This window comes from Lonchura striata, chromosome 29, assembly GCF_046129695.1.
Source record: "Lonchura striata isolate bLonStr1 chromosome 29, bLonStr1.mat, whole genome shotgun sequence".
In the NCBI taxonomy this organism is placed as follows: domain Eukaryota; kingdom Metazoa; phylum Chordata; class Aves; order Passeriformes; family Estrildidae; genus Lonchura; species Lonchura striata.
In genome coordinates, this window is record NC_134631.1 from 5811700 (window position 1) to 5825676 (window position 13977).

A 13977-nucleotide genomic window follows, 5' to 3' on the forward strand; every position below is an offset into this window, starting at 1 on the left:
TCTTGCCCAGGGAGATTTAAACTGTGTCTGTGTCTCCCACAGTTTCTGCTCAGTCAGGCCTCAGATATCGGGCCCCTTTATCAGCTCCATTGCTTTACTCTCTGTTTTATTCCCCATGCGGGGACACCAGGGCTCTGCCCAACGCGGGTCACTGGGGATCATCCAGCCCGGATCCTCCCATGGGGGATGGAGCTGCAGGAGCACACCAAGCTCTTCCCTCACGCGGGGCACTCACAGGGCTTCCCTTACTGGTGCCTCCGTTGGTGCTGGGTCAAGTGAAAGCTCCTGGAGAAGCTCTTCCCACACTTCCCACACTCGTAGGGCCGTTCCCCAGTGTGGATCCTCTGGTGCTCGATCAGGTTGGAGCTCCACCTGAAACCCTTCCCACATTCCAAGCACTTGTGGGGCTTCTCCCTGCCATGAGGCTTCTCCACCAGCTCCGAGCTCCGGCTGGATCTCCGCCTGCCTTCCTGGCTCAGGGGGGCTCTTTCCTCCCTGCAGCTCCCTGGGCTGGGTTTGAAGCTCCTCCTCCTGCAGCATCTCCGGGGCTTTTCCTCCTCCTCCATACAGCCAAGCCCAGGGAATGACAAATCCTGGTTTGGGGAAAAGACAAGAAGAGAGCACCTTGGACTGGAGGTTCCTCATTGCCCAAGTTCATCTCAGGAAGTCATTGGGAATCTTGTGTCTGTAAGAACCTCCAAAACACCAAGATTCAGCCCAAAAATCCCACAAACTTCAAGACACAGAACAAAAACTCCCCAAACGTCAGAACTATTCAAAAACGTCCTTCTCCAAAACATAAAGATTCAGCTACTACATAAAACCAAAGCACCAACATTTAGCCCAAGCAAGCTCAGAAACACCAAGATTCACCCCATGAAAATTGTGGATCCCCCTCCACAGTCACCTGCTGCATGTGGGGGGAGCAGCACTCCTGGGGCTGGGGGGAGGCTGCAGACACAGGGAGGGGTGGAACCTTCTGCTGCTTCCTCTTTCTGCTCCTCCTCCTCTTGTGTCTCTACTCTTCCTCACACTCCTCTTCCTCCTGCTATTCCTCCTTCTCCTGCACAATCCCACCCTCTCCTGCCACCTGCATCGTTTGACCATTCTGTTCCTCAAGCCTGCTTCTCCTTCCCTTCTCCTCCTGCCCCCAGGCCCAGCACCCACTGCCGGCTCCCTCTTCCCCCCACACCCACAGCATCCCAGCGCAGGGGCAGGGATGGAGCTGGGGCAGGTCGGGCTGGGGCAGCGCTGGGCTCTCGGCCGCTCCCGCCCGCACTCGGTCCCCACTGCAGCCGCTCCCGCCAGGACAGCGCGGGGGGGCCCGGCCTTGGCGCTGCCCCACTCCCACCTCCCCAAATTCCCCTCGCGGGGCCATGGGGCCGAGGGGGGGCGCAGGTGGGTCCAGGTGGGGAATGCTGAGATAACTTTAAGAGTGGGTCCCCAAGAAGAAGAATTGGAATTTGTGGTAGACACAAGGGCAAAAAGAACCTTTATGTTAAATATTCCAAAAGGTTATAGTGTAAGCAAAGATACTGTAAAAGTAACAGGACCAAAAGGAGAGAGTTTCACAGTACCCATTATTAAAAATGTGGCAATAGAGGGAGAAACTAGATTTTGGATGAGGGATGTTTTCTTGGTCCCAGGGGCAGGTAGCAATTTATTGGGACAAGATTTACAAGTGAAATTAGGAATAGGGTTTGTTCCAGAAGATGGGAAGATGAGAGCTAGACTTTTAAAACTAGGCCAGGAGGATGGAAGAAGAATTAACAAGGAAGTTTGGGCTGGGGAGGGAAATAGGGGAAGATTAAATATTGACCCCATAAAGATTACAATTGAGGAAAAAAAAATTGTCCCATACGTGTACGGCAGTATCCTGTATCTTTAGAAGGACGGGAATGTTTAAAGCCAGTAATAGAAGGACTAATAAAGGATGGGACATTAGAACCTTGTATGTCTCCCCATAATACCCCAATACTCCCAGTAAAGAAGCCTGATGGGAGCTATAGACTGGTACAAGCCTTAAGGGAGGTTAACAAAAGAACTCAGACCCGCTATCCAGTGGTACCAAATCCTTACACTCTTTTCAGTAAAAGTTCCTCCCCAGCATCAGTGGTTTAGTGTAGTGGACCTTAAAGATGCCTTTTGGGCTTGCCCATTAGCCCAGGAGAGCAAGTTATCTTTGCTTTTGAATGGAAGGACCCACTAACTGGGAGAAAACAGAAGTTAAGATGGACAAAACTACCACAGGGGTTTACAGAATCCTCAAACTTATTTGGACAAGCTTTAGAAACAATACTACAAACTTTCCCCACTCCCCCTGGAATACAAGTTATCTAATGCATTGATGATCTTTTACTTTCTGGGAAAGCTGAAGCTGAAGTTAGAGAGGCTACTATAAAGCTTTTGAATTTTCTTGGGGAAAAAGGATTAAAGGTATCAAAAGGGAAGCTGCAATTTGTAGAATCAGAGGTAAAATATCTTGGACACTTGATTAGGAAGGGTAGTTGAAAGCTCAACCCAGAATGAAACACAGGGATTCTATCCCTTCCCCCTCCCTCTTCAAAGGGGGAAATCAGAAAGATACTCAGATTATTGGGATATTATAAATTGTGGATTGAAGGATATACACAGGCAGTAAAATTTTTGAATAAAAAAATTGACAAAGGGAAATGATATAAAATGGACCAAAAAGGATAATGAAAAACTAAGAAAAATGAAGTTAAAACTAGCCCCAATATCAACTTTAAGCTTACCTGCACTAGCAAAACCCTTTCATCTGTATGTAAATGAAGAAAAGGGGGTAGTTCAAAATAGGGTTTTGTTTCAAGAGTGGGGAGGAGTAAAGAGACCCGTGGCTTATTTATCAAAGATGTGGGATCCAGTAAATCAAGGCTGGCCAGTGTGTATTCAAGCTACAGCAACTTCTGCAATCCTGGTAGAGGAAAGTCATAAACTGACTTTTGGAGGTAAATTAATTGTGTACTAAATTTCTTCCAATTTGCATTGTGATTTTTATCTTGAAATACATAATTTACTGTACTCTAGGATTGAAAAACTAGTTTACAGCTGTGACATAGCAAAACCTGCTATTAATTTGAGTCAATGCAGGCTGTTCAATCAAGTGTTCTCAGTGTATAAAGTTAAACTAAAGGTAACACCAGCTGCTTGGTAGGTCAATGAGAAACATTTTTCCTTCCAACCAGTCCTTTTTCAAGTACCCAAATGTATTTTGCTTTCTTACTTTTTTTGTTTTGTTTGTTTATTAGTTTTTCTGGAACTGCTAACTACTTGCAGTGTATCTAGAACAGCAATTGTTTTGTGCATACAAAACACTTGTAAAAAAATAGGGCTCATTTTTTCCCACAATGGGAGGTGGCTACATATAGAAAAAGGAAACCTACAAAGCTAGATGAAGAAAAATTTCAGTATCTTCTACTGTAAACTGTTAATTTGTTACTTTCAGCATCACAGTGGGTGTGTGACACAGACATATGAAAAAGATGGTGAGGGAGATCTCTGTTTACTATGGTTTCCTATTTCTTGAATGAGTTAGAGAGCTATGAAGCAATTGTGATTCCTTGTGTGGATTACCCAGGCCTGCAGGGAGGGCTTGGCCATGGTTCCCTCTGTGCTGCAGGCAGCCCTGCAGCGTGGCAGCAGTGGCTTGCCTCTGGTGAGTTTGCAGGCAGGGTGCTCCAGCACTGCAGTGCTCAGGGGCAGTTTCCTACTTTGACATCAAAGCTTAAATTCAAGAGTGCCTCTTCCCATCCAGTTATTGTTTGTACCGTAGAAACCTCTTTAGACAGTGTCTCCTGGCAGTCAAAAAGAGAGTATGGCAGAGATAAATTCCTTACTTGCCGTCTCCCCCACTGTATCCACATTTTGTCTATTCCCTCTTCAAATTATAGATTGGTAAAACTCATGCTCTGTGTCCTCAGATGCCCTTCCCAAATCAAACCTTGGCTTCGTTGCAAATCATATTGCATGAACAAGGATTGCCTTAAATTTTTTAGTGCAGGCAAGGTCACTTTGGAAGTAAGTTGTGATTTACCTTGTTCCTACAACCCTTTCAAGCTTGTGAATGGAAAATTGTGACAGCAAAATAAGTCTTTAGTTTTAGCACTGTCAGCTGTGGGTAGCTGGTAGCCCTTGGCGGAGGGTGCCGTGAATTACAGGCCTGCAGAACACACATTACAAAAGTAATTAAATTTGTAAGGAAGTTGAAAAAGGGGGGAGAGGTGATTGGCAGACTCACGTCTCCAGGATGTAGGATTAATGTTAGAAAGTGGACTGATATTGGAATGTGGATGTTGAAATGTGAAGAGAGAAAAAGAGAGCGAAAGAGAGAGAAAAGGAGAAATAAAAAGAGACAGAGAGGGAGAGCGAAATACACCCCAAAGTCCCCATACCGTCGCTATCTGTGAGTTCTCCCCCATTCCTGCTAGACAGAGTGACAGCAAGGGGAGGGGAGTGACAAGGACAGAGCCAAAACCAAAGCTGTGAAAAACAGGGAGAGCGGGACCACCAATAGAGATAAGATCAAAGCAGAGGTCGCTGACTCTCACAATGTGGTTTATTTTTTTAAACAAGACTTCTTTTTTTTCCTTCTGATTTTTGTTGTGAATCAAAGGAGGGTTTTGCTCTGAAGAATGTGTCTGTAAGACTAAAACAGTTAGATGTTGCCTAAAAAGCAAAAAACCAAGAGATGTGATACATCTCCTGTTAAATTTGGGCTAGTCTTTTTTTAACTACTTATAGCTCACAGGAAGAAGAATTGGCCTCTGCAGGAATTAGCACAGCTGGATACAAGAAGAAGCAGCTATAGAAAAAGTTTTTAGTTAAACCCAGAAAGTTTTGAAGAAAACTAATGGTAAAAGGTAATGCAGAATTGTTTTTCTTTTAACACTGTGCTATTAAGAAGTCCTTTCCAGGTACTACTAAAGCAGCAATCCCAACCATGGAAAGAGGGTGAATTCATGACAGCAAAATAAAAGAATTTGTGAAGAAACGTGAGGAATGGACTATCACATCTAAACCGGGTGATACCAAATTGACTTTCAACCAGGACTGGGTGGTAATGGTTTGAGAAGACCCACATGATCCAAGGCAGGTACAAAGAATAACACCTAACTGAGAAATAAGGCAAAGCTTGCATCACTGGTTCTAAGCCCTGCCTGAATAAGCCCTGAGACGCCTCCGACACCTCCTTGGCAGAGGAACACTGCCACTTCAAACAGGAGGGTCGGGAGTGTTTGAGTCAAAGAGTTCTTATAGTCTGGCCTTAGCCAGTGACTTTTACAGGGAAGAAAGGAAATTGCCATCAGTGCTATGCTGTATACTTTATTTGATTCATCCCAATACTGGACACGCCAGCTGGGTTACAAGTGAATGTTCAAATTATGGAAATAATTGGTGTTATAGTTCACAAAATCTATGTTCTCGTTGCAAGAGGTATCAGTACTGAATCAATCCCCTAGACAAAGAGAACCCAAACCAACTGAAGTAATAACTCTGTTTTGTAGATGGGAATTATCAGTGCCTGTGGACTGAGAGATACCTGAGGAATGGTGGGAAACCACAGTTAAAAGGTGTCAAAAACAATTTGCCTGGAAATGAGTAAAAAAGGAGTGACAAGGGAAACAGAGGGCAAGCCTGGATTGAGCACTGTACTCACCAGGGAGAAGATCACACGTACCTGCTGTGGGCAGCAACCCCACAGGCAGGGGAGGTGGGGGTATAAGCCAAGCCAGACCTCTGTCATTCCTGTTTCTGTCTCTCATTTGTTGTCTTTTCCCTTCTGAGATAGCAGCAAGATCGTGTCACAAATGCTACAGAAAGTGTTACATGAAAAGAAACCAAAGTTCCTTTTTGTTACACAACCCCATGTCAACAGCCACTGTTATAACCCATCCAAATTAAGTACCTGCAGGAAAAAGGGGGAAAATTATCACATTACAAAGAACTTAGGGAAAAGTAGTAATACTTGGGGCATGGAATGTCCAAAAGGAGAGAGATGGATTTGTTTTACATTTGATCTTAGAAATATAGTCCAAGATTCGGTAAAGAGACAATTAGTAAACAAAAGGTAAAACAAGCACAGCAGTCTAGCTCTGTATTAACCCCAAATTATATCCTGAGTCATATTAAATGACTCCAAGCAGTTATAGAGAAGATAATAAACAAAGCTGCTCAGGCATTGGAATTAATATTGAGTCTGCAAAGCCAAACATCACCTGCAGTGTGTTAAAATATGTTGGCTTTATGCTATTTATTGGCTAAAGAATGGGGTGTACAGATTGTTGAAAATAGATGGCAATAAGGATGTCATCCTGGAAAAAAAAAAGGATATCAGAAAAAAATTATGACCCAGGTATCAGTCCAAAAATGGGAAAATAATGTTAAAAACTAGCAGGTGAGGTAATGTATTGAGAATGGGATGCTGGAAGAAATTAGGATTCTTCCTTTTATGTGTTACAAGTGTTTTGACATTTCTTCTTTGTTTAATCCCATGTTTTATTTGATTACCAACAGAGTCCAAAGAATGCAAGAGGATAAGAAATATTGCTCAAACCAAATGAATTATAATGATTAAGAGGTGGGATTGTGAAAAATGCATATTTAAGATTGGCTTTTCGCAAATGTTACAATGAATAATATATATGTAATGTTAGAAAGTTATGCTGTATTAATTCCTGTACGTATTAAGTGTAGTTTTAGGTTACAACATAATGTTAAAATAGAGATCATGTATGTGGGGGGAGTTCTTTTTAGGAATGAGATGCTCCCTTCCAAGAACACCTAAATCTTCCAAAGGAGAGGAATTTATGGCTTCTTATCAGAAGAAGATAATTTCTTCAGGCCTTGCTCAGACTTGAAGACACCAGGGGATTAAAGGAAACAGTTGACATACAACAGAGTTTCTTGTTTAGAATAGAATGTGTGCATAACCATGAAGGATGTATGAATATGCAAAAAGTGTATTGGTTTAAGGGTGATTCCTTTGTTCACAAGTCATGCTTTTCTTGGGACGTCTGTAATTCTTTGCTTTCTATTGTCTTGTAATTGTCCTAACTCCAAAATGTATTACTCTAATTGTATTATTATTTTTATAACCATTTTATTATTATGATACTTATAAAATTTTAAAAACAAAATGATTGAAATTTTTCAAAATTTACAAAACTAGATGAGATTTAAAAGTGACCCTTTAACTCATAAACAATAAATAGATGATTTGAAGGGGAAAAAAAAAGCAGCAGGTTGTGGGGGGGGCACAAGTGAGGCTGCTGAAGGCTGCTGTGGAAGAGAAGCTGCATTCCAGGCACCCAGAAGGAACTTCAGAAATGCAAATTAACACTGCTGGGGCAAACTGGGGACAACGTACCTGGCTCTTCTTGCCTGAGGCAGGAATTGGCTGATTCCCTCTGCCCCTCACCCCAAGCTCTGCCTGCTTGCACAGATGGAATCTGCACTGCTGAAGGCAGAGCCCATGCTGAGGATCTCTGACTCTGCAACAGAAACGGCTGAAGCTGCAAAGGGAAACAGCAAATGGAGAATGTTGGGAAAACTTCACTAAAATAAGGGGGGGATCATCCCTCTGCCCACTCCAACATCTGCTGTCACTGTCTGTGCTGTACAGGGTGTATCACAGCACTGGGCTTTTGCTAGAACAAGTTCAGGAAAATCAGTTGGAATTCAAGTATTTGATGATGTAATTAGAAAAAAGCGGTCAATTGATGGAGTCCCAGCTGAAGGGAGCACCCAAAAATGGGGAAAAGATTAATGGCCACCAGAAGAAATCCTACAACACCATGGACCAGCCCCTGAGAACCCGAACCAATTCATATCAGGAGACAGAGAACCCATTTATCATTTCAATGGCATCATTACATTACAAGTGGTCCTCAAAAGAAGAACGAACCAGACAGCTCCAGCTCCTGACCTTCCTGCTGACCAATCCACTGAAATGAGGAACACAACATTTCACCAGGGGATGGGATCAGATTATCTGTGAGCAGAAAAAACAGGAGTTTGTGGAAAACTAAATTACTCAAACTACTGCTGGTAAGAGATGACAAGTGAAAAGTGGTGAAAAGGATAACAAAGGAAATAGGAGAGCAGTTTATGTATTGGTCAATCACGGAAAGGATGGAAATGGGACACGCTTTCCTGGCTCCCCACCAGACCAGGGGTTAAAGGAATGCGGCTTCTCTTCTTCTGTGCTGCAGCAACTCTCATCTTTTTACCATGCTCCACACCTTGGCAGTGCAGCTCATCCAGCAGCTGAGCCAGGGCATGCAGGTGGCAGCCAGGCCTCCTGATCCACAAACGGCTACAAAAGGACAGGGAATGAGGGCACCGAGAATAATCCCAAAACCAAAGAGGACCCGGGAAGAACAAAACAGAGTCAAGGAGTGAATCTGCCTGGAGATAGGGCCGGGCACCTGTAGATAAGGGGAGAAACCATCAGGTCCAATAAATGTTACAAATTGACCCAGACGGCTGCTCAAAGTCCCGCTACATTCCCGAACTTCGAGGAGAAGCACAAAGACTTAACAGAGCCATGAATATCGGCTGTTCTACAAAAGGAGGGTGCACATTAACGAGGACAGGCTCCAGGCGCATCGGGAAGTCGGAACCTTCCAAGGAACTCAGCCGGTGGGCAAAGGCAGAGGGAGATGCGGCCGGGAAAATGAGGATAAAAAGGAGGCTGCGGACTACAAGCACGGCAGAGAGCGCACGGCAAATGCCCCACGGCCTCTGCCCCTGCTCGGCAATAAAGTCACTTTGACAGGACTCCTCGCTCTCCGCCGGGCACACGAACCTCCGGCGACGGGAATTTCCCCGCCCGCTGCCGGCCGCGGGGCAGCCCCTCTGTCCTACCCACAGCAGCCGGGCCGAGCCAGCGCTGCTCCGGCAGCGGCTCCTGCCCGGCCCCGGCGGGAAGGAGACCGCGGGCAGCCGCTCCCGCAGCGCCCTCAGCCCGGGGCCGGCACGGGCCGGACACGGCACCGGCGAGCCGCCGGAGCCCCCTGCCGCCCCCTCCGCCCGCAGCCAGCCCCGAGCCCCCGCAGAGCCCAGCGCGGCTCCCACCTGCGCCGGGGCCGCCTCCGAGCTCCGCCGCCGCCGCCTCACCGCGCTCCGGCCGCTGCCGCCGCTGCCGGGCCCGCACAGCCGCTCGGCCAATGGCGGCGCTGCGCGGCCACGGCCGCCCTCAGCCCGCCGCCGGGGCCGCGCCGCGCCCCGCTCCCACCAATCAGCGCGCCGCAACCGCGACTGACGGCACCGGCGGCCAATGGCAGCGAGCTCGGGGCGGGCTCTGCGCACGGCCCCGCCTCGCCCCGCGCTCTCGGCGCCCCCGGGCTGCGTGAGGGGAAAGCCGGAGATGAGGAACAGCCCCGGCACGGGCCCGGGCCCGAGCCGGGATTGAGCTGCCCGCACAAACAAACTTCTCCACGCCTCCCGCCACGGCTTTCCCGGCCCTGCGCCTCCCGTGCCTCCGCCTCTGCGGGAAGCCCAGGAGCCTCACTTCTCCTGCCCCTCGTTAGCGCATCAGTGCTTCGCTTTGATTTCCCCCAAAAAGGGAAACCTGCCCGAAGCCCTGTGGGTGGGTGGGGCAGGGGAGAGATTTCTGGCAGAAAACTCCAAAGACTCGGAGCAGGAGAAGGAGAAGTCAGTGCAGAGCCTTAAATGCAGCTTTCCCCACGCCTCCCTGCTCCCAGCTGCACCTCCTCCCCCGGCAGGGCAGGAGACAGGGAATGGGGCCATGCTCAGCTCATCCCCCGGGGCTTCTCCCTCTGCTCAGGGACAGGAGTCGTTCCCTGCTGCACCCTGCGCTCTCTCCCGGCCGAGACTTCTCCAGGAACTTCTCGGAGCGGAGTCCATCCCCTGGGCACAGCCCCCTCCGAGTGCTGCAGCGTGGGTCACTGTGCCACGGGCTCAGTCCTGCCAGGACAGGCTGCTCCAGCGGGGCCCCTCTGCCCGCGGGCTCACAGCCTCCTCTCAGGCATCGCCGAGCTCCAGCCCGGCTCCTCCAGGGGCTGCAGGGGATCTCTGCATCCCCATGGACCTGCAGGGGATCTCTGCATCCCCATGGACCTGCAGGGGATCTCTGCAGCCCCATTGTAATATATGTTGTGGAATAATTCGTGCTTATGAAAAATATACATCAAGTCAGTTGTGCTTGTACAAAAAGATTCTTAAAGTTTTAAATGACCAGTGGCTGCAGCCGGGGCTGGAGACACCACAGTTGGCAGAGAAAGAAAGACCTAATTTACAAATGAAAAAAGGTAGCTTGGTGCAGAGATGGGCCCTTTCCGGGGAAAATCCAGGAGAGTCCCAACGTTTAACCCCTGCTCTGCTGGGGAGCCACGAAAGTGTGTCCCATTCCCATCCTTTACATGCTTGGACCAATACATAAACTGCTTTCCTATTTCCTTTGTTATCTTTTTCAACACTTTCCCCTTGTCATCTCTTTGCCAACATCAGTTTGAGTAATTTAGTTTTCCACAAACTCCTCCTTTTTCTGCTAACAGATAACCTGATCCCATCTCCTGGTGAAATGTGTTCCTCATTTCAGTGGCTTGGTCGGCAGGAAGGTCAGGAGCTGGAGCTGTCTGGTTGGTTCTTATTCCGAGGACAGCTTGTAATCTAATGATGCCTTAGAAATGATAAATGGTTTCTCTGTCTCCTGATAGGAATTTGTGAAAAATGCCGATCATTTGGTTTTTAGAATTTTAAAAGTTTACTAATAATAAAATGGTGAAAAAAATAGGAATAGAATTAGACTGATAAAAATTTAGAGTTAGGACAATTACAAGACAATAAAAAGGAAAGAATATCTGAGGTCCAGATGCTCTCAGGCACTTAAGCCAAGAGGAATGTACCTTGTGAATGAAGGAATCACCCCTAAAACAATACACTGTTGCATATTCATATATCCTTCATGGCTATGCATACATTCTATTTGAAACAAAAAACTCTGTCTGTTGTATGTCAACTGCTTTCTTTAATTCCCACGGGGTCTTCAAGTCTGAGCCAGGCATGAAGAAATCAGCTTCTTCTAATAAGAAAACCATAAATTGCTCTTCTCTGGAGAATTTGCGTGTTCCTTGAAACGAGTATCTCATTCCTTAAACAACCCCCACACACACACATACATAGTTGCTTTTTTAAGTACTAAAGCTTCATTTTATCTACAAAGCTACATTTACCATACTGTTATATGCAGCAGATATAATTGGCTCCATTTCTAATATGATATATGTGATATTGAATATTTGTTATATTTGTTAGAACACTCTAACACTCTACACGTTTGTATTAGGATTCCCCCCCTCCCTCGCAGGTGAGACCGGGTGTATATTGGAAACTGATTTACAAGTAAGAAGGTGCGGCTCCCCAGGAGATGGGCCATAGCTGGGGAGATACAGGAACCCCCGGTGCTGATCCTTGCCTGAAGGACCCGAGATGGATATCATGGAAATCCTTGGGCAGACACAGGTGAATGCAGCGTTCCCTCCCGTAAATTTCATCAAGGGATTCAACAAACTCCAGACACTGAATTGTTCTCCCTCATCACCAAAGCAGAAAATCTTGTTAACATGTGGACTCTGAAGAGAAGACTGACTGCCGAAATCTTGGCCTCAGGCAGAATTTTCCCTATAAAAACTGCTTGTGCCAGGATGGAGGTGTGTGGGCATAGAGGAAAACCTCTGCTGAGGCTGACCTCTTTGTTGCACACCCAGGGCTGACCCTGGGCTCGGCTCTGTTCTTTCCTTGTGGCTGGCCATGTACAATTTGATTGCAAAATAAATATTTTATTTTTTCATATTAATTTGGCTGGACAAATTTTCATTTATAACAGTTGTAATACATAAAAGGAAGAATCTCCATTTCTTCCACCATCCCATCCTCAATACATTACCCCACCAGTTAGTTTTTAAGACTGTTTTCCCATTTTTGGATTGGTGTCTGGGTTGTTTTTTTCTAGGATGACCTCCCCATTGTCATCTATTTTCAACAGTCTGATACATTAACCTTTCCGCAAAAACCCCCTTCATTAGCCAATAAACAGTCTAAAGCCAAACTATTCTGGTACACTGCAGTTTTTCCCCATTTTGCCTGCAGGTACTCAATTTGGGTGGGTCTGTGGCTGTTGACATGGGTGTGTGTACCAAAAAGGAACTTTGGTTTCTTTCCATGTAATACTTTCTGTAGCATTTGTGACATGATCTTGCTTGTATCTCAGAAGGGAAAAGACAACAAATGAGAGACAGAAACAGGAGTGACAGAGGTCTGGCATGGCTTATACCCCCACCTCCCCTGCCTGTGGGGTTGCTGCCCACAGCAGGTACGTGTGATCTTCTCGCTGGTGAGTACAGTGCTCAATCCAGGCTTGCCCTCTGTTTCCCTTGTCACTCCTTTTTGCTGATTTTTCTATGCAAGTCCTTTTCAACACTCCTTTGGTGTGTTTTGGTGTTGTCCATTTTAGATGTGATAGTCCATTCCTCACGTTTCTTCACAAGTCCTCTGCCTCTGTTTCCCACTTTCTCTAACAACCTGAATACCACCTTCTTTCAACTACTCAAAAAGTCCTTTCTCTCAATATACCATTCAACACAATCCACCTGCCTCCAAGGAGATAAAGTAAAGCTCAAAATAAACAATCTACATTATATATACTTCCATTCATCTACATTTACTCACTTTTATTTTTCACTCTCACATACAAGGTACCTTTTACTTTCAAACAGTCTACATTACATATCTACACCCTGAGTGCTCATGGAATGTTAATCCATCAACCCAGCAGGTTTAATCCTGGATGTCTCTCAACCCAGCAGAATTTTAGGTGTTACTGTTTTCCAACCCCAGATCCCCTTGGACATTTTTAACCTTCAGTCCAGCTGTGTTGTCCAACCCCAGATCCCCTTGGGCATAACCTCAACACGCAACCCTGAGTGCTCTTGGAATGCAAATCCCCCAAATCCTCCTCTGGAAGGAGCCCCCAGAAAACAAACCCCCACGGCTCCTCCCCACCCACCTGATTCGGGAAGAACTTTCTCTGAGAGAAGTGGAAAAGAACCTGTTTATTTAACTAACAAAACAATCCCCAGCACTAAAAAAAATGAACAACACCAGATGACAACAAAACTCTTTCACCACTCTGAAGAGATGACAAATCCAGAAAGTCTCTCCTGGGGGTGGTCGCCCGGGTCTGGGCGCTGGGGATTGCTCTGGGCACTGGGGATGGCTGCTGCAGATCACAGAGCGCAGGCTCCCAGTGCTCCTCGGGGTTCCCAGGTCCCAGTCCAGAGCAGGTTGGATGGTATTCAGGAAAGGGAAAGGGAAAGAAACAGTCCAGGGAAAAAATTGGAATGCCTAGGTAAACTAACTAACAGGAAAAAGCAAAGGCAGGAGCGGAAGCAAGAGCAAGCAAACAAAGCCAGCAAAAGCAAGCCAAGCCAGCCCGCACAAGCCTCTTGTAGAGAACAGACCATGGGGGGAGGTGAGCCGGCTGATAACAAGACAAAACAAACCTTCACTTTCAGAGTCAGTTCTGAGAGCACAGAACAGAATATCAAACATGAACAGAACCCACGATTGGGGATACAAACACCAGAACCTCACCCTGGGACACCTGGGTTTCCACATCAGCAGGAGACAGTTCCTTCCAGTCGAAGGGTCAGCGGCAGGGTCCTCATCACACCCATTCCTTAAATGTTATCTGGCCATGCAGACGGTTTTAGCTACTTCCACAAGTACTTTAAATCAACACTGGCTGTTTCACAAATACCTCTGAGTTATTACTGTCAGTTAGTTACAAAAATAAAAGCATTAATTATTATTTCACAACTACAGCTACTTCTGCAAAAGTTAACATTCTAATGCACAACACATGGCATCCACTTCAATATTTTGCAAAAGCCAAAACTAGTATGTATGTTTTTCACACTGTGCACAAACTAAACT

At 46.3% G+C, this 13977-nt stretch overlaps 1 protein-coding gene across 1 annotated transcript in view; it reads right to left on the bottom strand.

Moving 5' to 3' along the window:
- The window catches only part of LOC144247624 (uncharacterized), a 1666419-nt gene that overhangs the window by 1510536 nt on the left and 141906 nt on the right, over positions 1 to 13977 (bottom strand). Inside the window, exons 4-5 of the mRNA XM_077788932.1 lie at positions 1949 to 1957; positions 250 to 414 (exon numbers count right to left, since the gene is read on the bottom strand). Coding sequence (XP_077645058.1) covers positions 250 to 414; positions 1949 to 1957 — 174 coding nt within the window. The remainder of the gene's footprint in view (positions 1 to 249; positions 415 to 1948; positions 1958 to 13977) is intronic.